The following is a 27,944-nucleotide window of genomic DNA, read 5'->3' on the forward strand; positions in this document are numbered from 1 at the left end:
CTAGTCTAACAAAAGTGTGCAACTGTGTGTGTTTTTTAAAAATGCGATCTATACCAAGAACTTCATTACAGAGTTATTAGAAAATTGAAATGCTGGGAGAAATCTAAATGCTAAAAAAAAGAAAAAAAAAAGAGTAAGCAAGCAAATTAATATATACCCTCTAACAGAATATTATACACCAATTCTAAATATTAATATGAAGTTTATACAGGCACACAGAAAACGCTTACAACATGTTAAACTGTACAGTATGATTACATCCATACAAGAAACATAAAAATAAAACAGTCTAGAAGGGAATATATAAAAAAACAAAAAATCATGTTTTTTTGGATCAGAATGGTACATTTAGATAAACTTATGAATAAATTTTAAAACATTTTTCATATTTTATCTAATATACTGCATTATTCATAAAATTTCAAAAACAGTGAAAAACACAACAAAAAATATTATGAACAGTCATTTCAAAGGCCATGAAAATAACAAAATGTAATTCTTAATCATGTAAGAAAATTCTTTTTTGGAAGAAACGTACTCCTTGTTTCAAACTTTGTCTATTCAATACAATAGTTTGTTTCATTATTAAACTTTAAACAACCATATCATCAGAGGATGTATATCTCAAATGTTTTTCATTATTTCATTTTAAAAGGAGAATAAAAAGCAATATAAATTCAGGCAGTAGCATACTGCTTGAAGATATATAAAGAAAGAATATTTTTTAATAGAAAAAATAAATCACTGTGTGATGATGTGATTCTGTATTAGTGATGCGTAACACTTTAATTCTGGGAAGGATACATTGTAATTTGAGTAGCAATTCACAGACAGACCCTAGGGATTTAGAAAAACCCTGGACAAGAATCCCTGTTCCCATAAGAAGCACGGTCTGGAGTGCAAAGCCCTACAGAAAATGTGTTTCTCAAACGACGTATCTGGTAACTTCTGTGAAAATGTATTTGGAGTCAAGATTTCCCTGAAGAACTATTAATGAAGTCTAATGATTTCCTCCATTAAAATGCAATCCTTTGCCAAGAATCATATGGATGGGGGAATACAAATTATTTCTCTGGAACTGATCAAGCAAGATACAGGTATCTCCTCTGACCAGAAGATGGGAAACCAAGGAGACCCCTCATTACAAGAGTTGACATGTGCCCCAGATGTCCTAGTCATTTCTAACGTGCTTCAGACAACATCTTAGATGGTGACTCAACACGTCACAGGATATGCAGAGGTCATCCCATTCATTACTCCTTGAACACATCAACGCCCTGCCACCTCTAGAATCCATGTCTGGCCCAAGGTTGGCTGGAGAGAAGCCAATACTATGGTAGTTCATTAGCTCTTAATCCACAGGGAATGATTAGAATTAGATCAGCCTCTAATAAAAAATAGAGGCTGATTTCAAGTATCTTTTTGTTTCAGCATTCATTAGCTCTGCTCTCAAATTATTCAAAATTATTCAAATTATTCAAAATATATTTGCCTACATTTTGAATCAAGAAATCCACTTAATTATATTATGGACAAATGAAGCCCATTTTGCACGATGGTTGTAAACAGACTTTAGGGACCCTGAATGGTCTACTCCCTGGACTTGGATATGACAGCCCAGAATGTGAACAGCTCCTACGAGAACACAACCAACACACAGGTGCCCTTCTCAGCTAAAAATTACAAATGACTTCTGTATTACATCACTCCACCCGAGCAAGAATCCACTGGCAAGAATATCTCATGATACAATTTATCTTACTGCCTCGGGCCACTGAAAAGGCACTCTACTCTAGGAGAAGCAAGCCACTCAGAGAGCAGATTTCCTGAGCGAGAGACGTCTAATAACCCGGTACCAGATTAGCAGAGTTCTCGACACAGTAACAGATGCATTTCTATCACCTTAACCAGCTAACACAACAACAAAAAAACACTTGGAGGAGCCTGGTTGTAACCCTTCCTTTTAACGTGTGAATGGTTTTCCTCAGGACACACTCTGACCTCAGCTATCCAACCACCTCTGGAAGCAGAAGGACCTAAAGAGTGCCTGCCACAAAAACGCCTCCCATGCAACCCAGACTTCTACATATGCTCCTCTCCCCAACACATGATCTGGGAGAGGAAGGGCATGGTAGAAGTGACGACAGTGCAGAAACTCGGTAGGGAGCTGAGTGAATGGGGCCGAGAAGTGGAAGCTGCATTGGCCGGGCGTGGCCTGACTGGTGTGGCCAAGTCAGGGCATAGCGCAGAGCCCCTCTTCTCTTCTCTTCTCTCCTCCCTCTCCTCCAGAGCTTAAGGAACACCTGGCTACCCCACCCTTACAAGCAGCAATATCCTCTGCCCTGCCAAGCCCCTCAATATCCCCCATCACTCTCCCTCACCTGCAGCTGTCCTCCTGTTTCCCTGCACCTGTCCCATTCCAAATCTGAAATCAAGGTAAGTGAGCCTGGAGCTGATAAGATAACGAGACAGCCGTGGGCCAGGCGGAAAGTAGGGTCAAGGAATGCAAAGAGGCCGCCTCGCACCTCCAGTGGGTCTGGGCTCTTGTAACAGTGCTTCTCCAAAGCTAGGATTTGAGTCCAGCTGTTCCTTCTTAGGGCACACAGCCCTTTCTTCAGACTGCAGACACAGGAAGTTTCTCTGATCATGGTCATGACAATTATGAGCAGTTCAGAAGCCACAGAAATGTGTGTGTGTGAGTATACACACATACAAATACATTTCAAAAAATTATGAAACGTCTTACTTCATAGTATGACTGTATCAACCCTTAACTATTCTTCTGGTTTCAATGAAAGCCCCAAGGAAGAAAATGGGCACCATAATGGAAGAAGAAAAGGACACAGGTGGTCCATCCAAGGGTTAACTCTAAATCTTTCCTAGAAAGCCCCGGAAAAAGGACCCAGTGGCTCCAAATCCAAAGCAACCCCCACCATGCTCCACTAAGGTGTGTGAGGCTCACCCAATGCCCAGGGTCAAAGAGCCAACCTGTCACTGCAAAACAGCAGAAAGGCACTTGGGCAGCAGAGATTCCTTGCAAGCAAATGAAAAGTATGACTTAAAGGTCAGTGAAGGAGGAGGAGGAGTGAATCCTAAGAGTATCTAAGAAAACACACACAGGCCTGAGCAGGGCCGCTCCGGAGCACCGAGCCTCCGTGTCTCCTAGGATGTCGCCCTTCCTGCAGGAAGCAAGAGACCCACGCTGATACGACAGGAGGCGTCTGATACCACCCCCCGAGGAGGCAGGGAACTATCAGCAGTGTGCCAGGCAGCACCAGGGCAGCTCCCGCAGTCTCGCAGCTCTGGCCCAGAACTCTCCAAGCCGTCTGTGGCTGCCTGTGGGGAAGAGAGGAGAGGGAGAGAGGCCAGGAGGAGCCCACCTGACCTGGTGATGCCTCCCACGGGAGCTGATCACTCCTGGGAGGCGGAGTCTCAGGAGCCTTGTCCAGGGGTAAGAGAGGGGCTGCCAAGCAGCCGAGATGCCAAAGCTGCAGAGGGGAAGCAAAGAAAGCTTCAAAGTTCAAACAGCCCTTAGATATGGTCCAATCTCTGCGTTCTGTGGGTTTCTATAGAAACAAAGGAACAAAACACCCTTGGGTTAGTTCAGAGAGGTAGGGTAGGAGTTCCGATGGCCTTTCAGTTACGGGCTTTAGAAAAGACAATCATGACTGCAGCAACGTGCAGAGCCATAGGAGTATTTCACGGTTTGCTCAAACAAACTCTTACAAAGCCAGGGTGCCATTGTTTTTGCATTATTTACCAGTATTCAACAAGAGTCAGAGAGAAATGAGAGTTAAAATCTTAACAAGTATCCCAGCATTCTTTTAAGGGCAAACCAGGAACAAGAATTAAAGTCATCCTATATTATTAGAACAAGTTAAAGGAAATGGGTCAGCTCTTTAGGACAAGAGGAAAATTGCATTTGCCATTTGCAGAAAGAACCTGTAATATAATGAAGGAGCTCTGTAAAGTGTAGATCTTAAAATATCAGTTCACATGGCAAGAAAATTTCATTGCATCTCTACCTTAAAAAATAAATAAAACAAAAAGCTACTCAGACTGACTGGGTACAATGAAAGCAAAGGCTGCTGCTCAAGCCACTGTCCCGATGGGGAAAGAAACACAGAAAGAGATGTTATAAAGGTCTCAAGTAAGTGAGGTGAAGACATTCAAATCAACAAATGCGGAAGATGCACTATTACCCAACACAGGACCCCAGCTCCTTCTCCCCTTCTAGCACACGCACTGCATCCTATTTTGAAACCAGGTGGCCTGTGATAGATATCCAGCTCAGGCTCGTTAGCTTTCTGCTGGTAACCCGCACCAATATCAAGTCCACACCCTCTGGAAAAGGAAGGAGAATTTTACATTTTGTTTGATAACGTCTTTTGTTTTGCAGACCACAGCGTTGCTGCAGAAAGTTAATCATCTCCTAAAAGCACATTCGCAAGTGTCTTTTAATGCATTAAAGCACCCAACTTCCCCTCTCACCAGCTCACAGCCACATGATGTTTGAAAGAAGCACCAACTTGGAAGTTCCCTAAATCTTAAAGAAATGCATCCACCAGAGAATCTAAGGAATCCCTCCTTGCGATTGGTTAAGGACGCGGTGATAAGAGTAAATGGGTGGGTGGGATACCATGGAAGGTTCTTTCGGGGGGCCTGCAGCAAAAAGCTGGAAGAGTGAGTAATGGGTGGATGAGACTGCTACATTTCTCTCTAGAAACAATTGCTCAGCTGCAGTCACCAAGAAATACATGGAAAAAGCCACCAATCACCCCGCCACCTCTTCATCAAATAGAAATGTAAAAGACATAAAGTAAAAATGAAAACCATGAAAGAAAAAGTCTTTAAAACCATAAAAGAAGCAAAAGAAAAACTCTCCTTCAATTATTTACAAAGTGATGATGATTGGAAAAAAAAGGGGGGGTGTCTAATTTTGGAAAGAGGCAATTAATTCATGATTTCAGTTCTTCAAATGGGGGAAAAACATGAGGCTACCTCTCAGAAATATACATGAACATGTTTCTAAACATCACTATCTACTTCCTGCAACACAGACAAAAAGTCTCAGTCTAATTCTTTTTCTTTAATTTGTGGATCAATTATTGTTCCCTTCTGTGAAGTCTGAGAAATATAACAGCATTAAAAACATTCTGGTTCCGACCACACCACAATCCATCACACACTTCTTTGAAAAAACTATTTTGTTTTCAAAGCAGTCAAACTGCTCACAATCCAAAATTAATTCTGTAATAAAGGTGTGTAGAATTTTCAAATTTCAAAGGACCCATATAACAGTTTTCCATTCAAATTGCTGGACAGACTAGGATCGACTTTTCAAACTGCAACAATTATGAAAATGTTCAACTGAATCATTTTCCTGAGACAATGAATGAGAAGCAGGCTTAGAGGCAAAAATGACTTTGCCTTTAAAACAGAGTTTCTTTTACCATGCCCCAAGTGGCCCACAAAAGGACAAAGAGGTGTGGTAAATGGAGAACAAATCAATGATACCCATTAGAAGAAAGCAAGACGTTTAAATTCACTCCCTCCAACTGCTCTGCTTGCTTCTGGGAACCCAGCTGCCCACCCTGCCCCCATTGTCCTACATCCACAAGTTCCCAGATCCTGAGTCCCCATAAACCTAGCAAGAGAAGGTGCTTCGCAGAGTTCCCAAGAAACAGGGGCCACTATCTTTGTCCTCATGTAGCTTCCCTGATGGCTCAGACGGTATAAAGGACCTGCCTGCAACCCAGGAGACCAGGTTAGGTCCCTGGGTCGGGAAGATCCCGAGGAAGGAAACGACTGCCCACTCCAGGATTCCTGCCTGGAGAATTCCATGGACAGAGGAGCCTGGGGGGGTTCAGTCCACGGGATCACAAAGAGTCAGACACGGCTGAGCATCTTAGAAACACACACAGCTCCCACTTGAGCTAGAAACACAGCGCAAGTGGTCACTAACAGCTTCTCACAGTTAAAGGCAAAAAACAAAAAAGATACGCCGGCTCCAAGGAAATAATATATATCACTCAGGCGTTCAAATTCTCAAGACCATCTGCTTCCCCCGTTGTGTAATCCCCGGGAAGTTTCTAGAATGGCCTTCAGATTATTTTGTCTTTTTCTCTGTATTAACAGCCAATCAAAAAGCCAGCACCGGGAAGGATAACACCCAGAAGGACATGTCAGGCTGCGGGCGTCAACTGTAAAACATCAAGGACTGTGAAAACTGCTGGTAGCCTTTCCTGCCGGCAAATAAGAAACAAGGGTGTGCCTCACACAGCCATTATTTTATACACAGTAGGTGCTTAATATCTGTTCACTTGACCAGCATTCCGCATGCAACTGTTCTTTCTTATGGTACATCTGGTTAAAAAAAAAAAAAAAGAAATTTTAGAGGAAATGTTTGTTTTCCCAAAACTGGCAAGTGATTGTTAAATAAATGAATTTGAAAATCTTGATAACTCTATTTTTAAACAATACTAATTTTGTTCTTCAAATTGAAATCTTAGGCTCTTAACAAAATACTCTGCACTGATTTCAGCAATTATGCCTAGGTATAAAGGTCAACCCCAGAGCTATTTAGCAAATTCAGTCTTTGGTTCTCAACACTGCGATATGGATGTTTATTTTGTTTATAAAGTCCAGATTCATGACCACCTAAGATTTATGAACTCATTTATGACAGAATATTTAGGTTCTTTTTTTCCTTTTTATTACATGGCAGATAAGAAATCAGACAGGTTTTTTATATATCGGTAAGGTAACAAATCATAGGTGATTGTCAAACAACTGCCTATAATTTTATTAGTAACAGCTGTTCACACAAAATAGTGTTTGGGTCTGAGAATAGCTCTTTCTTTAATGTTACTCCATTCGGCAGAACGAGAAAACATTCACTGTTTACTGTAGTCAGTTACTGCCACAGATTTAATTACCAACAATCACACATTTTTCCTTCTATTACTATTTCACACTTCCCTAGGATTAATTGTGCAGAGATCATAAGATTGCTTTAATGCCATTACAAAAGTTTCCCTTTGAAAAGGCACTGCCCTCCCCCTTCAACCAGAAAATTAGACTTAAAATTTCTTGTTACAAATACTTGCATTTCCCTCAACCCAAAACAGAGTCTGGAGAAAAAACAGATTCTCTCCACCTTCTCAGGGAGAAAGCAATCCTAACCTTCTTAAAATGGCTTCTCTCTCTTTCAAGATGTACCCTTTGAGCTCTCTTATTTTTCCTCTACAACACTCAATCCACACTTCCATTAATACCAAAAGAACTAATAACCTCCCCTTAAAAAAAAAAAAAAAAAACTAATATGAATGCTGGAATCAAAATCATCCTTGGCAAATCTTGTTCGTTTCTTTTCAAGTATAAGTTTGCCTGGAGCATGAAGAAAAATGTGTTCCTTTTTACTGCTAAGTTTAGCATAGCACGCAGTCTCACAACTGCAAAATCTGTTTAAGGTCCTTAAAAATTCATCTGTAATAAAAATCATAACTATATTTAATAGGCATCTCTGAAAATTGAACATAAGCCATCTTGTATAAAGTGCAGCTGGATTGTTTGACTTCTTTAATGAAAAAGAGGCTATAAAATTTATTTGTAACAAAATGGCTACTAAATTATTCTCCTGATTCTCCTTCCTAAGTTTACCTAAAAATATTTGAATAGATATATACTAGATAACTTCATTGTTCAGTAGGGTTGTAATTTGCCTCCAAAAGTCCCATATGAAGAAATAATACATTCATACATAAGTACGAGATTGGCAGTTATATGGCAGATCCAGACAATGAATCTACATGGTTCAATGCAAAAATCTTACTATGAAGGCTTTGTTATTTGGTCAGAGCTCCAGTTTTGATTTTTATGAGGGACCCTGCCACTTCACTCTTCAGATACAAACTATAAATACTTTGTTTCCAGAAAAAATAAAATAAGGAAAGAAAAAAAAGAGGAAATGCATTCAAACAAATACTGACGTTTAGAAACATATTCAACACTTGGAAGCTAAAAGAGTAGCAAAAACAAAATGGGTTGATCTTAAAGCAGCCTCATAATCACCATATTATGGTATTTCCAGGGAGATTCTGTTATTAGGGCTGCTTAGAAGGAAGCTTTCATTCTGCTATTCTGAGTAGCCATCCTAGACAGTCAGTAACCGCTAGGTTAACTCGGGCAATCAACACCCCCATCCGTGCACCAGTGAGCTCTACAGAGGGGTGGTGGGGTGGGTGTTTGTAACCCAGACCTGTATGAATGAACTCTCCACATACTCTAAATTTGTCAGAACACTCCCCACCTTCCAGGTACCTTCCTGCTCTGGAACTGTTCAGTTTTCAGTACAAATGTATATTGCTCAAATTAAAATCATTCTTTCTACAATTCCTAAAAGTTAACCGCTGTGGTTCTTCTCACGTAATTATATATAGGTAAGTTGTAAAAATCTCTTCAGTCACCACCTGTGTACTAAAGAATTTAAAAATTCACTCTGGTGAGTGTGTCATGGAGAAAAGTAGATGGCATAAAGATGAGAGGGTTAAGCTAGCCTCTATACAAAAAAAAAGTAATCAAGACATGGTATGATTTTTTTTCCTTTAAACTTTCGTATTTTAAACACGATTGTTATCATTCTAAATGCAACCATCACAGAACTGTAATCCACTGGTGCACTAAGCAATAAAACATCCTACATTAACACTTCTGATCCCGAAAATAATTTGTAGTCAATTGGCTCAAAGAGTTACATATAGTTATTTTCAAAGGTCAAGATTTCCTCTGCCACAGAATAAAAACTCTACATTTCTCCATGTCTCTATAATGTCTTCATTGTCTTATGGTCCCAATTTCTATTAGGAAGGTAATACAGAAGCTTACTTATTCAATAAATACTTACTGAGAGCACTCTATAAGTTAGAGATTGTGCTAGAAGCTGGGATTTTACAGCGTGCAACAGAGAATCTGTCCCTACCCTCCTAAGCTTCCAGTCTAGAATAGGAAGAAAACTTCCAACCACATTTGTAATTCAGTTAGAAGAGCAAGAACATATATTCTTTCACCTAAAACTGGCCTAAACTTTGCCTCTTCAGTAAGTGGAATCCAATCAATTAAAAAAAAAAAAAAAACAGCAAAATCTATTTTGCTAAATCTTTCTATTGATGATTAAGATCTGAAGAGTAAAGAGTTTAAAACATGTAAAAGAAGAACATGTTAAAGGGGAGAAAAAAAATGTATCTTTAAGAAGCTGAAATTTTCAGAAGAATATTGTTGACCAGAAGCAGGTATTCAATGGCACTTGTTTTATAAAGACTTAAAGACAGATTATATTAAACAGTGTGACCTACGTACCACCAATAGAAATATTTAGTTAATATTCATAAATATTAATTAAAGGAAGCAATGTATATTACATCTAGGAAGTATATAAAAACTTTAGATTAAAATATTCTCTTGCATATCTATGTAGACTACAAACAGTTTTCTTTGAGGTGTCTAAGAAAATAAATATAGCAACATAAATGAATTCAGAAAATGAATAAAGAAAACAATTCAAAATTTAATATATTTTATGACAGTAGTTTTCTGAGTTCACTTTTTAAAAAAAATAAGCATCAAAATAAGTAAGTATCATAGACTTTGAAACATATTGGCATAATTGCTGGTTATGTATCAAGGCAGCCCAAATTTCACTGCCATGCTTTCATCTAGGCAGGTAACCTCTATTTTCTCTAATTTCTTCACATATAAAATTAGCTAATTATGTGAACTAACAAGGGGCTCCTGCCAAATACACCCATTTTCCTTAAAATGGCGTCATGCTTTGAACTAAAATTTACTTTGAAAATAATTTTACGTTGAATTTCATTTAAATACAGTGGTGATCCCTTAATTTAAATAAAGTAGTTTAAAATACTGGTGACTCTTTTGAAGGGCCTCATTTACATGAATGAAGATTGAGTGCACTCATCAGAGCAGCACATCAGGCATTCCTCAAAAGGAACGCCTCCTGATACCTCCCCTGATTCAAACCAACCACCACTCCTCTCCTGGATTCAAAAATCATGAGGACACACACAAATCTACAGTGAGCAGACAGCACGGACTGCATAGTATAGGTACTGCAATAGTTATGTTACAAAAGCAACATCCCCAGAACATGAAGCTGGAGTAAACCTTACGTGATGTCTAGGGATTGGGTTTCTAACAAAAAGTTGTATAGTTTTAAAGTGCTAATAAATGTAGGTGCTAAACTATGTCCTATTTTTCTACCACTTCTAATAGGACACATTAGGGGGCAGGGGTGAGGCTGTACTAAACCTTAGTCAAAAATCTAATAAGAAGGGGAGAAAAAAAGGTCTCCACACTACCACTTCAGTGGTAAAACTGTCTTACTTTAGTTTTTGTTCTCATAAAATTATCTCCAAGTTCATTTTTAAAAGCACAATATGTTACTTAAGTCCACAATATGTAACTAAGCATCCATCTGTGGGTATTTCCCCCAAAGTCCTCCTTCTAGACATTCAAACCCAGGCCCTCAGACAGACAAATTCCCTGAGCTCTAATTCAGCTGCTAGGAACCCAGGGCTGCCACATTTCAGGCAATGGGGTTGGCCTGAGAGACCTCAAACGCCCTATTCACAGCCAAACAAACAAATAAAGACTCTACACAGGGCAAAAGAAAAACCATCCTCAAGTCTCTAAAACACATGCTTTTTCCCTTAATCATGCACTTAAACTCCATTCGTGTCTCCGACCCACTCTAGTTTCTTCTCAATCTTGAGAATTCAGAAAATATTCACCTTTTCAGCCATGAGAAGTAGCTCAAAATGAGAATAAACATAAAAAAATAAAAAGATCTTCCTTTTGCAACAGCAGTTTCCCCCTTCCCTGGCTTCCTTCCCTAAAGCCCGCCCCTTTTATCCAGGGTTTGCCTTCTGTTCTTTATAAACATGTGCACATTTATCTAATCTGGTTTCAAAATGAAGACATGAAGCATGGCATGTGAATTAACCATTTGTAACTATTCCTGATCATTATGTTTTGTTCCTTCTTGCAAAGGATCCAGTACATGAGCAGTTCCCTCCCAAAGGCAACTGGTTCCTTGAACCAGGAGAAGGAATGCTCAAGATAAGAAGGAAAATGCATGCTTCCCAAATCAGAATTGACATTATTCTCTTCTTCCAGAAATGTCTGAGAAACCTATTTATTATACACGCAAATATCCAGAACACGAGTGCAGACATTTTTCAGGCCTGTTACTGCAAAGCTGTTCTTCCTAACACAATAGCTCAGAGTTATGTCGTGCTGGCCTGAATGTTGATTCTGAACATTCTCCCAGAGATAATAATCAATAAAATTCCTAGTGAAGAAATGGCATTTTCTTGCTAACTTAATGTGAAGGCAGAATAGTGGGTTATTTTTTAGAGATTAAAGGGACATTTTTTGCTGTTCACTTCCCGTTTTCCTTCTAGCCCAGATTCCAAAGATACTAAAATGCTGTCCGTTTTAAACAAAAGGTTTCATTTGTTTCCCTGAGAGTAATTGAGAGGCTGTACTGGCAACTATTGTGAATTCAGGCCTACATCTGGGTTGCCACATTAAACAAAAGATACCCATCGCTGTCAACAACCACACAGCACAACCCTCCCGTATCCCTCATCTTTATCTGGAAGGGATGGTGGAGACAAGAAACCCGCCTGTCACCATTAAGAAACTCTTCTGGGTCCCTCCGTCGGTGGTCTGGTGGCTAGAGAACCGCACTCGTGTGACATCTGCTCACCTCCCCGCTCCCGGAATACGTGGGCCCCCTTTCTTCAGAGAGCCAACCACTCGGCTCCCTCATCATCACTCCTTGGAGAATCCAGTCGCGGATCTGCCCACCCTTCCACCATTCGCTCCCGACCCCTAGAAGCACGGATAAAGGATGCACAAGGCCACCCCACCGCGCGCCCTGGCTCCGCTTGACACCTAAGGCCACACGCACACACAGTTCTCCGCTCCACCGCCCCAGGGGCGCCGCGGCCACGACACTGTAAGTCCCGTCCTCCTGCCCACCTTCCCACCCGCGTCTCCCCGAAGCGATGTGCCATTCAGCAGATGCACAGCGGACAAACCCGCACCCCGAGTGCACAGCCCTCAGGGCGACCGCGAGGGACCAGCCGCGGCCCCGGGCTGGCAGCCGCGACCCCTCTGCGCGCGCCTGTGTCTGCACGCGCGCGCGCGCCCTTCAGGGTGCGGGTAGTGGCCGGGGCCGCGCCCGGGGAGGGCAGGGGCGAGCCGCCCGCGCCCGGGGGCCGGGGCCGCAGTCCCGGGGCTGGGGAGGGTTGGCGGGGGGCGCAGAGGCCCGGCGGGAGGGCCCGCGGCGTCCGGCCGCGGCGGCACTTACCGAGCAGCAGCAGCTTGAGCTCCCGGCGGGCGTCCCTCTTGTCCCTGCGGAGCTGCCGCTCAATCTCGTCGTTGATCCGCCGGGCTTCCTTGGCCTCCTCGCTCAGGCAGCACGCCATGATGGACTCCAGAGTCATTCTTCCAAAGTGCCTCCGCTGCAGCCCCGCCGGCACCCCCTGCTCACACGCGCGCACACACACCCTCCCGCCCTCGCTCCCCCGAGGCAGCGGTGGCCGCCGAGCCCCCGCCGCCCGGGCGCGCGTCCGGGACGACGAGCTCGGGGAACCGCCGCGGGGGCCGCGGCCAGGGCCGGGGCCACCAGGTGGGCCGGGGGTGCGGCGGGTGGTGGCGGCTCGGGCTGCCGGGACGAGCGAGGCCGGCGCGGGAGGCGGCCGCGGGCGCTGGCTCGGGGGGCGCGCTAGGGAAGGCCGCCGCGCCCGGCCTCGCTCAGACGCCCGCGCCTCCTTCGCCGGGAACAGGCGGCCCGCCTCGCCCCCCGCGCCGCCGCCGCCGCCGCCGCCGCAGCCGAGGCTCCCCTAAGCCGTGCGCCCGGCGGCGAGAGCACATCCACCGGGGCGTCCCCGCAGCGAGCGGTCGCCGACGGCTCCCCGCGCCTGGCGCGCCGGCTCCTGGCTGCCGCCTGACGCGGCTCCCGGGCGCCCTCGGCCCTGCCCGCGCCCACCGCCCGGCTCGCGCGCAAACCCGGCTCGCCGGCCCGCCCGCCCGGCCGCCGCGCGCTCCTCCGCCTCCGCCAGACGCCCACCCCCGGCCCCGACTGCCAGGCGCAGAGCGGCTGCTCAGAGCTCGCCCTCCCCCTCGCCACACACACACATTTTCTTCTTTCTCTGAACTGGAGCACAGATCCGGGAGGGAGGCGGCGGCGGCGGAGGGAGGAGGTGGAGGGAGGGGACGGGCGCGGGAGGAGGGGAGCGGGAGGCGGTGCCGCCCGGCCCCTCCTGGAAGGCTTTCCTGGGCTCGCAGCCGCCGCGGCGCGCCTCCCAGTGCGGCTTTCGCTTCGCTCACGCCGCCCCGTCGCTGGGCCGGCCCCCTCGGGCGCTGCGGGCGCCTCCCGCTCCCGCGCCCTCGGTCGGGCCCGCGGGCTCAGCGGTCACGGCCGCCCCCGGCGGCAGGCGGGGCCGGGTCGCCGAGGCGCAGCCGGGGCCGCCGCCAACCTGCCGCTACCGGCCCGCCGCCCGGGCGTGGTAAACCGGGAATATGGCGGCCTCCGCCAGCCGGCTGCCCACTGCCTCCGGAACGCGGCCGCGGCTTCTCCCGGAAGGCGGGGATCTCGGCCCCGTAAGCCCCCAGCAGCGGCCGCCCCGCGAACACCCGCCCGGTTCCCCCGAAGGCGGCCCCGGCGCCGGCGCCTCCCGCCTGCCGCTCCGGGGCAGCGCGGGGCAGATCCGTGGCGCGGCTCTTCGCCTAGTTCAATGCTGTTTCCTGTGCCTATTTCTAAAACGCCATTCGGTTAGAAAGTATGTCCCGTCACCTCTGATCCGAGTTGAGTCCTAGAAAATAATATACACTCAACCGTGCAGGGCGACCGACGAGGACACGGGATTGTCACTGTCTCGCAGAGGGGCAAGGGACACTTAATAGGTGAAACTATCCACAAAAGTTCCTGGAGACAGAAATCCAAATCCTGAGCAGAAAAATAAAGCGGCCCGGTTTCCAAGAGCCTCCGGCTAGCTTCCAACTTTTCATGCCATTGGAGTTGTTTTTGTTTTCTTCTTACAAGCTCTCCTCTCGTTTTTGAAAAAGGCACACGATATTTAACAGCCAAGTAATCGACTTCACCATTCTAGACAGAGATGGCATTATGACTTCTGAGAAAATGCAAAATAATGTGAAATAAGGGTAAAGGAAAGAAGGAAAGAAAAATGGGAAAACCAGGATCGCCACAGCAAAATTCCATTCTGGTATTTTGTTTTTCCACTTTCGATTGAGGTAGTTTACTTTAAAATGTGGTTTGCTTATATTTTGTTGTAACATGCGACTGCCAGAAAAATGCTTGCTCGTTCAGATTGTATTTGATCTAATAGCTACAAGAGGTGTAACTCATACTGCTTTCTGCCTTAGTGGAGCCTGAGAGGAAATTGTATCTTAAGAAAGGAATTAGTTTTTCACATTTTATGTTGTTTCTGAGAAGTCTCTGGTGCAACCTGTTGATCCAGAATGTAAAATGAGGGCATGATTCTACTATTACTGCAGGTCAAGAGTGCATATAGGATTGTCAGATGACAGGTGTGTGACTGCCTCCGTTCATTTGCCATTACCTCCACCCCTAGACACACACATACCATGACTTAGATCAAACAAGCCCTCTAGACATAAGATCTATATTTTAGACTTCCCGTTTAAAAGATATTTGGCCTAGAAAATGCAGTTACCCTTAGTTGAATTCAAGGATGCATAACCTGCAGAAGAGTCAACTGTAATTAAATTTCACCTTGGCTAGGAAAGCAGAAAGGACAAACTTCACCAGCTTCACCCCCTTATGTGGATGCTGTGAAATTAAAATTTAAAATGAACTGACTAATTAAACATTGAAATTCAACATGCCAAAATTTTTAATGGCATCAAGGGAAAAGAATTATAAGTTTGCATCCTCTAAATATGTCTATACATGAGTTGCAGAGAGATAGAAAACATTAGAAAATCAAGTAAAAGTCAGGAATCTTCAAGTAAGTGTCTGGTTTCCTGACCCAAGATCTAAGATTTTTTAAAATGTCTCCCAGCCTGGGCTCTTACCTTATCAGGTCCTCCATTTTTACTGAATTGACCTATTTTTGGATGAATGGAATTAAATTGTTTCAACACATTGTGGAATAATAAAAGTCTCTTTTATCACCCCCTGTATGCCTAGCATCAGGGACAGTCCTTGGCATTTAGTAGATATTTGAATGGATTAGACAAATCAAGAGGATGTTCCTTCAAGCACTGGGAATAAACTGGGAAGTAAGGAAAACCAACACTCTTCAGTGATAAAGTCATATATGACTGTCAATAAGGAAACAGGAAACTTTCAAGTCTGAGCCCAGATCTATTCAGAAACCTTTGCATATGTGTCTGGAAAGCATTTGCCAAGCAAATAGTCACATAACCTAAATCACGCGAACAAAATCCATGTAGAAACTACTGAAGTTGTGACCATATTCTACAAGCAAATATGCTAAAATATTCAACTAAATGTGAATCATGTTACAAAGTCTTAGTTCATTAAATCAACAAATGTATTCATTGCCTACCATATGTACAAAACTAAGATGAAAGTGCAAGAAGACAGATACTGGGATGAATAAAATATAGTCCTTGTCTTCAACAGGCTTGAAGTCTCAGGGCATTATGTGACTCTGAACACTTCCAATAAAAGAGAATGAAATCAATTTGTATTAAAGCTGGGATACAAGTAACACTATAAAGGTATAAAAAGGAAGGGATCCTTCTGTTTAGGAGAATTGAAGACTTCACAGGAAAGGGGACATTTGAAATGAATAGGTTTTCGATAAATACGTTTCTACACCACTTAAAAGTAAATCAGCGATTTCAAATCACCTCCAGATAGACAGTGAGAAGATAAACCATTTGGAGAATTCGAAGGCAATTACTGATGGCTGAAAAGCAAACCACAAAATCCTAGGAGCAGTGAACACCAGAGGAAAATGGAAAACTGTCATCTCCTCTGTGGCATTCTACTTCCACCATCATGTAACCCTGTTCTTTAGGCACTGGCAAAGAAAAACAGTCAAAGGCACAGTTCAGTCTCCAGGAGTGATGCTAGGGTCAAAGAATGAAAAAGCCACAGCCACACTCACAAAAGATGCTCCCAGGGAAGGAAAAGCCTGTACTTCTGTTTCCAGAATCATGGCTGCTTCACACCATGCCCTGTACACGGTAATACCACTGTCATCGTCTATTTCTCTTTCTCATGCTCTCTCACAAGATTGGGAGCTGCTTGAAAGTAGAGACCTTATCTTTCATAACTGTTTTCAGTGCATCCAAAAGAGTGCCTAGCCTGCAATGAAACACAATTCCAGAACCTACATCAACAACACTCACAGACTGTGCCTGTCACAAGCAGTGCCCTATGCCAGATGCCTGAGGCATACAAAGCCCTCAGAGTCTTCATAATCTATTTGGGCAGGCAGTCTGCATGCATAAAACAGCAATGTGAAGTGAGAAGCACTGGCTCCTAACCTACAGTACAGAGAATGGATTGCTAGAGGCAATTGGGAAGAAGGAGCAGTTATCCAAGCCACCATGCAAAGCAACCTGAAGTAGGCACACGATGGCCACCTGAAGGACCAATTAGAAGTCAGCCTAAAACACTGCAGCTCCTACAAGAGCTGGGAAAGAGCTCCTCTGTTCTGTGCTTGCTGACAAAGCTGGCTGACCTAGGAATAAAAGTGGCCTTGCTTTGGGGGAAGGCAGGCCAGCAGGCCCTGGGAGACTCAGAGAGCTCTAAATGGTGCCACCTAGAGGACAGTCTCAAAACAGCAGAAATATTTCAGTGTTTCTGGTGAAAGAAAGGTTTCAGGGTCAACAGGAAGAGAAGAGGGCAACAGAGGATGAGATGGTTGGATATCATCACTGTCTCAATGGACATGAGTTAGAGCAAACTCCAGGAGATAGTGAAGGGCAGGGAAGCCTGGCATGCTGCAGCCCTTGGGGTCACAGAGAGTTGGACACGACTTAGCGACTGAACAAATGCATGAAAAAGAATGCTTTCTCCTGGAAGATAAGATACCCACACTGCAAAGTCACCAGGCAAATATTCTAGATAGAGTAGAGTAGTTCAGTGACTTCTTTCCATCACCACCCTTAGAAATGTATCCAAGTGATCCTCTGTGCTTCGTTGCTCAGTCATGTGACCCCATGGACTGTAGCCCTCCAGGCTCCTCTGTCAGTGGACTTCTCCAGGCAAGAATACTACAGTGGTAGCCTTTCACTTCTCCAGGGGATCTTCCCGAACCAGGGATCGAACCCGGGTCTCGTACACTGCAGGCAGAGTTCTTTATCATCTGAGCCACCACGGAAGCCCAAATGATCCTCTGAAAGTGAAAGTGAAAATCGCTCCGACTCTTTGCGACCCAGAATTCTCCAGGCCAGAATACTGGAGTGGGTAGCCTTTCCCTTCTCCAAGGGATCTTCCCAGTATAGGGATCCAACCCAGGTCTCCCGCATTGCAGGCGGATTCGTTACCAGCTGAGTCACAAGGGAAACCCAAGAATCCTGGAAAAAAAGGAAAGCCTATTCTTTCTCCAGCAGATCTTCCCAACTCAGGAATTGAACCGGAGTCTCCCACATTGCAGGTGGATTCTTTACCAACTGAGCTACTAGGGAAGCCCCCAAATGATCATCTGGTTCGAATCAAATGTATCTGTGTATTTTGTGCTTACTCAAGGGTCGCGTTGGGCTTGCCAGGTGGCACTGGTGGTAAAGAACCCACCTATCAATGCAGAAGATGTAAGAGACGCAGGTTTGATCCCTGGGTTGGGAAGGTCCCTTGCAGAAGGGCGTCGCAGTCCACTCCAGTATTCTTGCCTAGAGAATCCCACGGACAGAGGACTATGGCGGGCTATGGTCCATAGGGTCGCAAAGAATCAGACATGATTGAAACGACTTAGCATGCACTCACGCAGGTTAGCGTTAGCACAGGCAGCGTAGCATCTCACAGTGTGAAGGTCGTCAAAGGCCCACTGCATTGGAAGGCCCTACCTGCAAGGCTGACCACGTGGGGGCCATTTTTAAGCTGGGTGGACCAGTGTTTCAGCCAGAAATGTCATTTATGAAGGTTTAATGAATGAGCAAATGAATGAATGTATACTAAAATCAAGTAGTGAGATGTAAGATTACCCATATCATGGATTAAAATCCTCTTGGCACCCAAAGGATCAATAACGACTTAGCTAATATAGGAACTTCCTGCCCTGTCATTACTACAAGTTGGAGCCATCTGTCCCACAAGAATCCCTGGTTTTGCTGGACTCCAACCTAAGACAAAGGCTACAGACTCGGTGGTCTCTGAGCTACAGAAGGGTTGCTTTAGACTCAGTGGTACTTTTGCAAAAATTGCATTAACTGTCAGAGCTTAAACATCTAGTGATTGACACAGAAATGGGTATTTCAGTTCTTGGTCAAGATCTGGCAATCCTGGCCCTGCGTCCCCAGATGGCAACCGGCTTTACTCCCCACCGCTGTGAGACCTAAACCAGCTTAGATTCCACATTATAGTGACACGCTGTAGGTGTGGGCATTCCCGGTGGACCCTGGAAGGCAATTAGCTGGGTGAAGACTGGATTTTGAAATTAACCAGGTAGTTGATAGAGGCAGTTGATTTCTTTCCTATTCGTTTCCTATTCGTTTCCCTGTCTTTAAATCAAATAATCATTTATCCCATTTATACTCATCTCCCTTTGATGATTTCTTATGTATACCTCGATAAGAATCAAGATCTTTGCCTATTTGGTTCACTCCTGAACCCAGTACCTAGAACAGGGCCTGGAATTAGTAGATGCTTAATAAGCATTTGTTGAATGAATTAAAAAGAGACCCTGCAGGCAGATGAACTTAGAGCTTGTTATACAAAGTGAAGTAAGCCAGAAAAACAAATATCATATATTAACACATATATGTGGAATCTAGAAAAATGGTACTGATGAACTATTTGCAGGGCAGGAATAGAGATGCAGACAGAGAGAACAGACTTTGGACAGAGTGGGGGAGGAGAGGGTGGGACGAACTGAGAGAGTAGCATTGGAACATACATTACCACATGGAAAAAAATAGCTAATGGAAGTTGCCGTATAACACAGGGAGCTCAACCTGGTGCTCTGTGACAACCTAGAGGGGTGGAATGAGGTTCAAGAGGGAAGGGACATATGTACACTTATGGCTGATTGACGCTGGTGTATGGAGAAGCCAACACAACATTGTAAAGCAATTATGCTCCAGTTAAAAATAAGTTTTAAAAGATAATAAGAGACCCTTCAATCAAAGAGGCCATATACTGGCCACATGGCGGTCTGCCTTTTTTTTTTTTCCTTCACCAGATGGTACCCACCAAAGCTTGGCTCCATCAATATAAAACGTTCCTTGGCCCTGTGCTTTAAGATCTTGCCTCAAATGGGTTCATCAAAGAAAATTGGCCACACTAGGGTATCAAGAAAACTGCAGATGAAACATATTGTTCCAAACCCAGTGGAAATGTATTAATGCCATCTAAACCAACTGTATAGGAAAGTTGATTTCCTATCCCAATTCATTTTTAGTAATAAGAATGATATACATTTAAGATCATGACACAATATATAGTCAATTTGTTAATTACTCAGTGTATGATAAATTAATGAAACACAGCACATGTTGATGAAAAATACATAAGTAATTGAATTATGTTATGCTGCCCTCTCAGTGACTGAAATGGTCTTAATAATCACCTTTATTTACTAATTAGTTACTATCTTTGCAAAATTTTTCAGTCTGCCATTCTGAATTTTACCAAGATGTAAGAAATTTAATGGATTTTCCAGGTGGCACAGTGGTAAAGAATTTGCCTGCCTGCCAATGTAGGAAATGCAAGAGACTCGGGTTCAATCCCTGGGTCAGGAAGGTCCCCTGGAGAAGGAAATGGCAACCCACTCCAGTGTTCTTGCCTGGAGAATCCCATGGACAGAAGAGCCTGGTGGGCTACAGTCCATGGGGTGACAGAGAGTCAGACATGACTGAGCGCAGTAGCACAAGAAACCTAATGGATTTTCAGTCTTAAATAGGAATATATATATAAAAAAATAGGAATATAAAATATCTCTTTCTGACCACAAAATTAAACGTAAAGGTATCTCTCGCTCATTTTTTCTTTCTTTTCCTGTTAGGCCTACCAAAATCTATTTGAGCCACAAAATTTCCAAGAGATCTCTTTCAAATTTGTCAATCTATTTCTATCTCTCCATTCTTATACAAATTCCATTTTTTGTGTGTGGTTAATTTCTTTTTTTAAATTAGTGCTTCCCTGGTGGCTCAGACGATAAAGAATCTGCAGGCAGTGTGGGATGCTGGGGTTTGATCCCTGCGTCAGGAAGATCCCCTGGAGGAGGGCATGGCAAGCCACTCCAGTATTCTTGCCCGGAGAATCCCATGGAGAGAGGAGCCTGGCGGGCTGCAGTCTATGGGGTCGCTAAGAGTCGGACACAACCGAGTGACTAACATGCACACGCATTTTTAAAAATTAGAGTGTAGTAGGTTTACAACGTTGTCATAGTTTCAGGTGTACAACAAAGTGATTCATATATATGTACGTATATATGTATGTATAGTTTTTGCTGTTTTTTAGTCACAAAGAGTCATACACTACTGAAGCACACTCTCATGCATATGTGTGTGTGTGTGTGTGTCTGTGTATATATATTTTTTCAGATTATAGATTTTCCATTATAGATTATTATAAGACATTAAATATCATTCTCTATATTATACAGTAGGTCTTTGTTTTTCTATTTCATATATAGTAGTGTGTTTTTGTTAATCCCAAACTCCTAATTTATCCTTCCCCATCTCCTGTCTTCCCATTTCATAATCATAAGGTTTTTTTCTATGTCTGTGAGTCTATTTCTGTTTTGTGAATAAGTTCATTTGTATCATTTTTTTTAAGGTTTCACATATAAGTGGTATCATATGATATTTGTCTTTATCTGACTTACTTAATAAGTAATCTTTAGGTCCACCCATATTGCTACAAAGATTTCAATTTTTATGGCTGAGTAATATTTCACATATTTTAGGTTCACTATTGGGCTTACATTGAAAAGTGAAGATTGTAGAATAAGGAGAGCTAAGAAGCCATGTGATCTAGGGGAAATTTTTTAAAATTTATTTATTTTTAATTGAGGAATAATTGCTTTACAGTATTACATTGTTTCCTACCAAACATGAACATGAGTCAGCCATAGGCTTACCCGTGCCCCCTCCGCCTTGAACATCCCTCCCATCCCACCCCACCAGGTTGTTACAGAGCCCCAGTTTGAGTTCCCTGAGTCATGCAACAAATTCTAGGGAATTTTTTTTTTTTTTAATCCTGGAATCACTTCTTTAAAATGAAGCATACTGGAGAGCCAATCTATAAATCTATAAATAAGTCAATCCACTGATGGGGGGTAGGGTGTGTAACATGGAATCCCCACACTTCTTCCTCTTTCCTCGTCCCTCAGGCTGTTTTAAAAACCTTTACGCTAATCCAATTGGCACATTTTACAACAAGGTCATACCTAGAAGTTCTATAAATTGATCCAGGTTCTCCAACCAGGAAGAGACAAAAACAGAGCTAGAACGTGGGTATCTCATTATCAGTTTTCTGTTCCCTCTGCCCCAAAACTGAAGGAGTCTCGGAAGAAGTTGCATTCGGCCTCCAGCTTTCCTGGTCTCAGAATTTGTCATGTTTTGGGAAAGAATCTATAGTTCACTAGTCTTTTACCTTTATTCTCAGGAAGTCTGTAACCTACTGATAATAAATCAAAGCACCCTTGTAGGAGCATTCACATTTTCAACTAGATCAAAGCTCTGGGTTAAAGTGTGGTTCTGACCCTTGGCTGCAGATTAGAATCACCCGAGGAGACTTTAATAATACTAGATGCTGAATTCTCACCTCACATATTCAGATTTAATTGGTTTGGGGTAAAGCTTAGTATATTTTTGGTTATTTTTTTTTAATGCCCCAAAGTATCCCAATGTGCCAGCAAGATTGGGAACTGAGTTATAGTAATAAAATTAATTATTTATGTGTAGACCTCAGCCAGTAGATGAATAGTTAGCCATAATTACCTACTGCAGCTGGGAAGTAAGGCCAGTCCTGACTAATACAGCAACAGTGCTAGGCTCAATACTCACATCACCGAACCAAGCAAGCCCCTCCCCCACCAACTGTCTCATTAGGACTTTAGACATTTTTAAAAATTAATTAAATTAGTTTAGGCCGCACTGTGAGACATGCAGGGTCTTAAATCTCTGACCAGGGATGGAACCCATGCCCCCTGCAGTGGAAGCGCAGAGTCCTAACCACTGAACCACCAGGGAATTCCCCCTTTTCCTCTCATTATATTCTTAAAATCTTTATCAACGTTGATTGTCCTGGGAAGGGAGGAGAAAATATAGGAAATACAGAAGATACAGGAAAATACATGGAAGAAAATTAATATTATCCATCACCCTACCACCCAAAGATAACCTTTGTTTACATTTTTTGTTTGATTTTGAATCTTTTCTATTCAGATGGATAGACATGAAGTTATTTACAAGTTAGGATCATAGTGGACATAATATGTATTTATTTTTTAATTTGTACAGGCATATGGAAAATGCTCAAATAGGATGAAATTTTACACAAGAAGTGAATCTCCCCTCCCACTACCTAATCACCTCTCACTTCCTCAGAGGTGGCTAGTGTTACTAGTTCTGTGGCAGACTTCCAGAAATATTGATAGCTATATCTTCTAGTTATAAAAATGGTTGCATACTACACAGCCTATTCTATAATTTGCTTTCTTTGCAATACATCTCAGAGATGGGCCCATGGCCTTCACCTTTCTTTTTGACCCTGCATAGTTTTCCAGTGCAGATTCCCTAGAGTTTCTTAACCAGTCCATTTTTGGTGAGTATTTGTTTCCAATGTTCTGCTACTTTTATAATAAATATTTATTTAGTTCTTCATTCTTCCCTTAAATTTTTTCATTTACTAAATATACTTCAAAAATTATGCTAATGGCTACTGGGCATTCCATTGTGTGACTTGATAATAGATAATAATCTATTCAAATAATACTGAACTGTTAGACATCTATGCTGTTTCCATTTTTATCATTATGAATGATGATGCAATGAATAATCCTTACATATAAATCTTTGTATCTCCATGTCCCTAGAATAAATGAAACAGGATATAATTATTGGTCCAAAGGACATACTCTACTTTAGGCTTTTGACATAGAGTGCCAAATTGTTCTCCAGAAAGTTCATAGCAACTTCCATGAGTAATATATTAAAGCTTTAATTTCCACATCTTAAACTACAGTTACTGACTTTCAAATTATGGGATCGGCCCACTCTAATTTGAAAAGATACATGTACCCCAGTGTTCACAGCATTATTTATAATAGCCAGGACATGAAAACAACTCAAGTGCCATCAACAGACTATTGATTCAAGAGGGGTGTGTATGTGTGTGTGGGTGGGTATGAAATGGAGCATTACTTAGCCATTAAAAAGAATGAAATAATGCCATTTGTAGCAACATGGATGTACCTACATAATATCATACTAAGTGAAATAAGTCAGACAAAGACAAATATTATATGATATCACTTATATGTGTAACCTAAAGAATAATACAAATGAATCTATGTATAAAACAGAAATAGGCTCACAAACATAGAAAACCAACTTATGGTTAGCAAGGGAGCAGGGAAGGGACAAATTAGGAGTATGGGATTAACAGATATAAACTGCTGTATGTAAAATAGATAAACAACAAATAAGGATTTCTTGTATAGCATAGGGAATTATTTTCTATATCTTGTAATAACCTATAATGGAAAATAATATGAAAATGTATATATATACATATATATAACTGAATCATTTTGATGTACACCTGAAACTAACAATATTGTAAATCAACTATATAAAACAGTGATGATAATAAAAAAGTATTAGAATAGAAAATAAAATTATGGGATTGGTTTGGGCTGAAAATACTTGTAATTTATTATCTAACTGTAATCTCTCTTCATCATTATGAAATACTCTGAGGCTTTAATAATTTCAGGTATTTTTTTAATAAACATATGCATCTATCTAATCACAACAAACACTATTTTAACTGAATAATAAGCCATGTAGATAACTACATTTTAGAAACTCGAAAGCCATTTTATTTTAGGGAGTTCAAATAAAACCCATCATTCAGAGATAAGTCTTCTTGGTAGTACATCCAACATATTCCAGACTTCAACACAAATCTACCAGATCCCTAGTTTGGATACATTTTGAGCTTGTTCTATATGTATTTCTAAAACTTCATTCTGAAGATGCAAAACCCCCCTTTAACTCTTTGTGTCTAGGGGTATATAGTTTGTAAAAAGTAAATAGAAGCTCTATAGACTGAGCCTTCACTTTCATTCACAAGGAGTCCAAGGGAAGGATCACTTTGCTTAGCTTCATGAGGATTGGACCTCAACGGTGACATTTTGCAGGGATCAAGGAAAGGATGTTACCAATTAGTGAAGGAACAAATGCTCCCTAGGAAGAGAGGAAGTCCTATTTAATATCTACTTAAGCTATCTATTTAACAGGCTACATGCTATGCATTTGCCACTGTATTTGTAGGGAAAGTCTCCAAATAAAGTATGTTTCAATTGATTTTTTAAAAGTAAGAGCTAGATTAACTGAGGGTAAAGCAATTTCACAGGAACTCTTTCAACCATTCAGTGCTTAAATCTTTTTAAAGTCATCACACCTCACTTCTCTTGGACTCTATGTCCTGCCAAGTGATTAATATCTAAAGGTCTGGAATCACTCAAATGCACCTAAATTATAGTTAGAATTTACCTGACGTACATGCCTTACAAGATTTTTTAGTTGAGCCTGCCTGGAGAATTTTGAGGCATGTGGTGGAATGTCAATGAGATGACAGATTGCTCAGATGCATGCGGTTGGCTCTGAAATGCCACCTAAGCCATGACACCATGCCAAAGGTATTTATTTCAGTGTACATTTTTCCATAAGGATGGGTGCAAGGCTGCCAATTCCACTAACTGCACTTCCAAGACTATAGATTCTAAACTTCTTCAAGGCAGAAACAGGAAAAGAAAGGTTATCTGAGGATTCAAGAATCATTCTCTTCTCTTCATTGAGATAAGAGGAGTATTTCAATACCAGGTTGAGCCACAGGGGCTTGATGACTACAAGGAACGAAGAATATTGATAAAATGGCAGGAAAACAATTCGTGTCTCCTCAATGCATCATATTCAAATGATTTCAACCTTATTTATTCTAAGGCCACATTTGTCAACTTAGTAAAATAGATATATCTTGCAAAGGCTGTGCGGTGTCACTGAATAACCACCTCAAACTCTATGACCTAACCATGGGGACCACTCGTGGCATGACTTAGGACTGGAGTTGGCAGGCATCGTTTTAGGGTGATGGGGGAGGAGTGGGCAGTATAAGGGGAGGATCATATTTTTTTGCCCACTGAAGTCTTACAGATCTTGCTCTAGGTTCTTTCTGAGGCTGTTTGGTATTACTCAGTGTCCAAGAATTGGAGCTATATGAACTCACAGTTCAAATAACCCCATTTATTCCTTTCATCATTTTTATTCATTCACTCATATATTTAACCAATTCCCATTTTGCAGCAAGTCAGGATACAGAAAGGGGAAGAAGACTGTGATTGGAAGGACTGGCCTCAGGATTGGGAAAGTTGGCCACAAGGCAGGAAGATGGGAACCTGGTTCTAGTTCCTGGGACAGGCTAAGTCCTCTGGGGAATTAGGTTCAAGCAAGGTTAGCAAAACCGAATTTAGGGGCTGAGACCAAATCTGGTACACTGCCTCAAAGGGGGGTTTGCACAACGTAGTATATTGCTTACACCCCGACAGTAGGGCTGGTGCTGATCCCCAGAAAGTCGGGCTCAGTTGGAAGTCCTGGATTGGTTCTGTGAGTTGGAGAGGGACCATTCCTGTGCTGGGGACTCATTGCTATTTGGAGGAAGCAGGCACTGGGCTTCCCTGGTAACTCAGTCGGTAAAAGAATCTGCCGGCAATGCAGGAGACCCAGGTTTGATCTCCGGGTCAGGAAGGTCCCCTGGAGAACGGAATGGCTACCCACTCCAGTATTCTTGCCTAGAAAATCCCGTGGATAGAGGAGCCTGGCGGGCTACAGTCCACAGGTTCACAAAGAATCAGATACGACCAAGAAACTAACACTTTCACTTACTTTCAGGCCCTTGACATTGATTTCCTTCCCTTTCCAAGCAGGGTCTGCTTAACAATTTCCTACTCTAGGTTTGGTTAAAACCAGTTTCCAACAACTTTAGATTTCTTCAAAATTAATCTTTCATAATTTTTTGTCTGTTCATCAAATAAATATTTAAAATGTAATAATCCAAATGAATATATTTTTCTAACACTTTACTCATAGGCAAGTATTCTTTTTAGAAAATAAAATGAAGCTTCTAGAATTATATAGTACACATCCTCAGATATACATTTCTGGAAGCCTCTGTATTTTGTTCTGCATGGTAATTGTTAGTACTTAGTAATTTTGTTAAATTTCCTTGTTATAAAGAGAGCAAAATAAAAACGAAAAGGAAGAAAGAAAGAAGCCATTATGAAAACTGAGGATCCTTGATTGCCAAAAAGGACAGGAATTATCACCTTAGGGTGTCAGTTTAGTTTAGACCATATCCAAAGTAGAAACCATACTTCTTTGCATATTTTATTACTTTCTGATTAGAAAATAACATATGCTTACTACAAAAAAGTTGAGAAATACAAAAAAGTATAAGGGAGAGTAATAAAATTACTCTGAAGCCCAGCATGGCCAATATTTTTCTATATATCATCTATTTTATTTTTCTTTAAATCACACTGTGCAGCTTGTAGGAACTTCCCTGACCAGGGATTGAACCTGGGCCACAGCAGTGAAAGCCTGGAATCCTAACCAGTAGGCCATCAGGGAACTCTCTATTTCCCTATAAAAATGTAAATATGATTTTTTGAACAAAGTTAGGATTAGGTATCACATCCCATTTTGAATGTCTGATCTTTTTATTTAGTAATCTCTTATGTTTTTTTCCCATCCTTACATATTTTATAACATACTTCTTCATTGAGCATTTAATAATTTATATTCACCGTTCTTCCACTGGAGCACATTTTAATCTTGCCTGTTTCTCCTCATTAATGTAAACAGCACTATCACAAACATCCTTGTCAAAATCTTGTGAGTACCCCTGAAATGTCATCCCAGTCAGAAATTTAATGACTGGGACAGAGGAATCAAATCATACTGTGATAATTTTTATGGAGATAATTCAAAACTAGAAGATTAGCAAAACATAGAGGGGAGAGAGGCCTGTCTCATCTTCAACAAACTCCCTAATTCCTACCATCTACGAGACCTCTTCTGTTAGTCGTTACATCTCACTCCTCCTACCTGGCCACTCCTGAGACCCAGCGTTTACTCTGGAAGGAATGCTACGTGGTAGCACAGGGTGAAAGAGTAGGAGCTAAGACCCTGGCCTGGAACCGGGGGACGCTGGATGTGTAATGTAGGAGCTGTTCCACCTTCAGACTGGCGGAGAAGTCACAGCTGTGGATCAGATGATGCATCCATGGGGCCCAGCGGGACCTGGGGCTGTCCAGTGCTACAGAAGGGAGTTCTAGCAAATGGAATGAGCCAGCTGTGTGCAATCTAGAATGAGTGCTACTGAAGGATTAGGTAGGCAGTCATTATTCGTAAGATCTGTCTGTGAGGTTAGCCAAGGCTAAAGTTCAGAG

General features: G+C 42.3%; 1 protein-coding gene across 1 annotated transcript in view; it reads right to left on the minus strand.

The window, feature by feature from the left end:
• LOC136148660 (guanine nucleotide-binding protein G(q) subunit alpha) overlaps window positions 1-12,739 on the minus strand; it is a 301,839-nt gene extending 289,100 nt beyond the window's left edge. Inside the window, exon 1 of the mRNA XM_065908330.1 lies at window positions 12,395-12,739. Coding sequence (XP_065764402.1) covers window positions 12,395-12,530 — 136 coding nt within the window. The 5' untranslated portion in view covers window positions 12,531-12,739. The remainder of the gene's footprint in view (window positions 1-12,394) is intronic.
• Between the last annotated feature and the right edge of the window lie 15,205 nt (window positions 12,740-27,944).

This window comes from Muntiacus reevesi, chromosome 17 (assembly GCF_963930625.1).
Source record: "Muntiacus reevesi chromosome 17, mMunRee1.1, whole genome shotgun sequence".
In the NCBI taxonomy this organism is placed as follows: domain Eukaryota; kingdom Metazoa; phylum Chordata; class Mammalia; order Artiodactyla; family Cervidae; genus Muntiacus; species Muntiacus reevesi.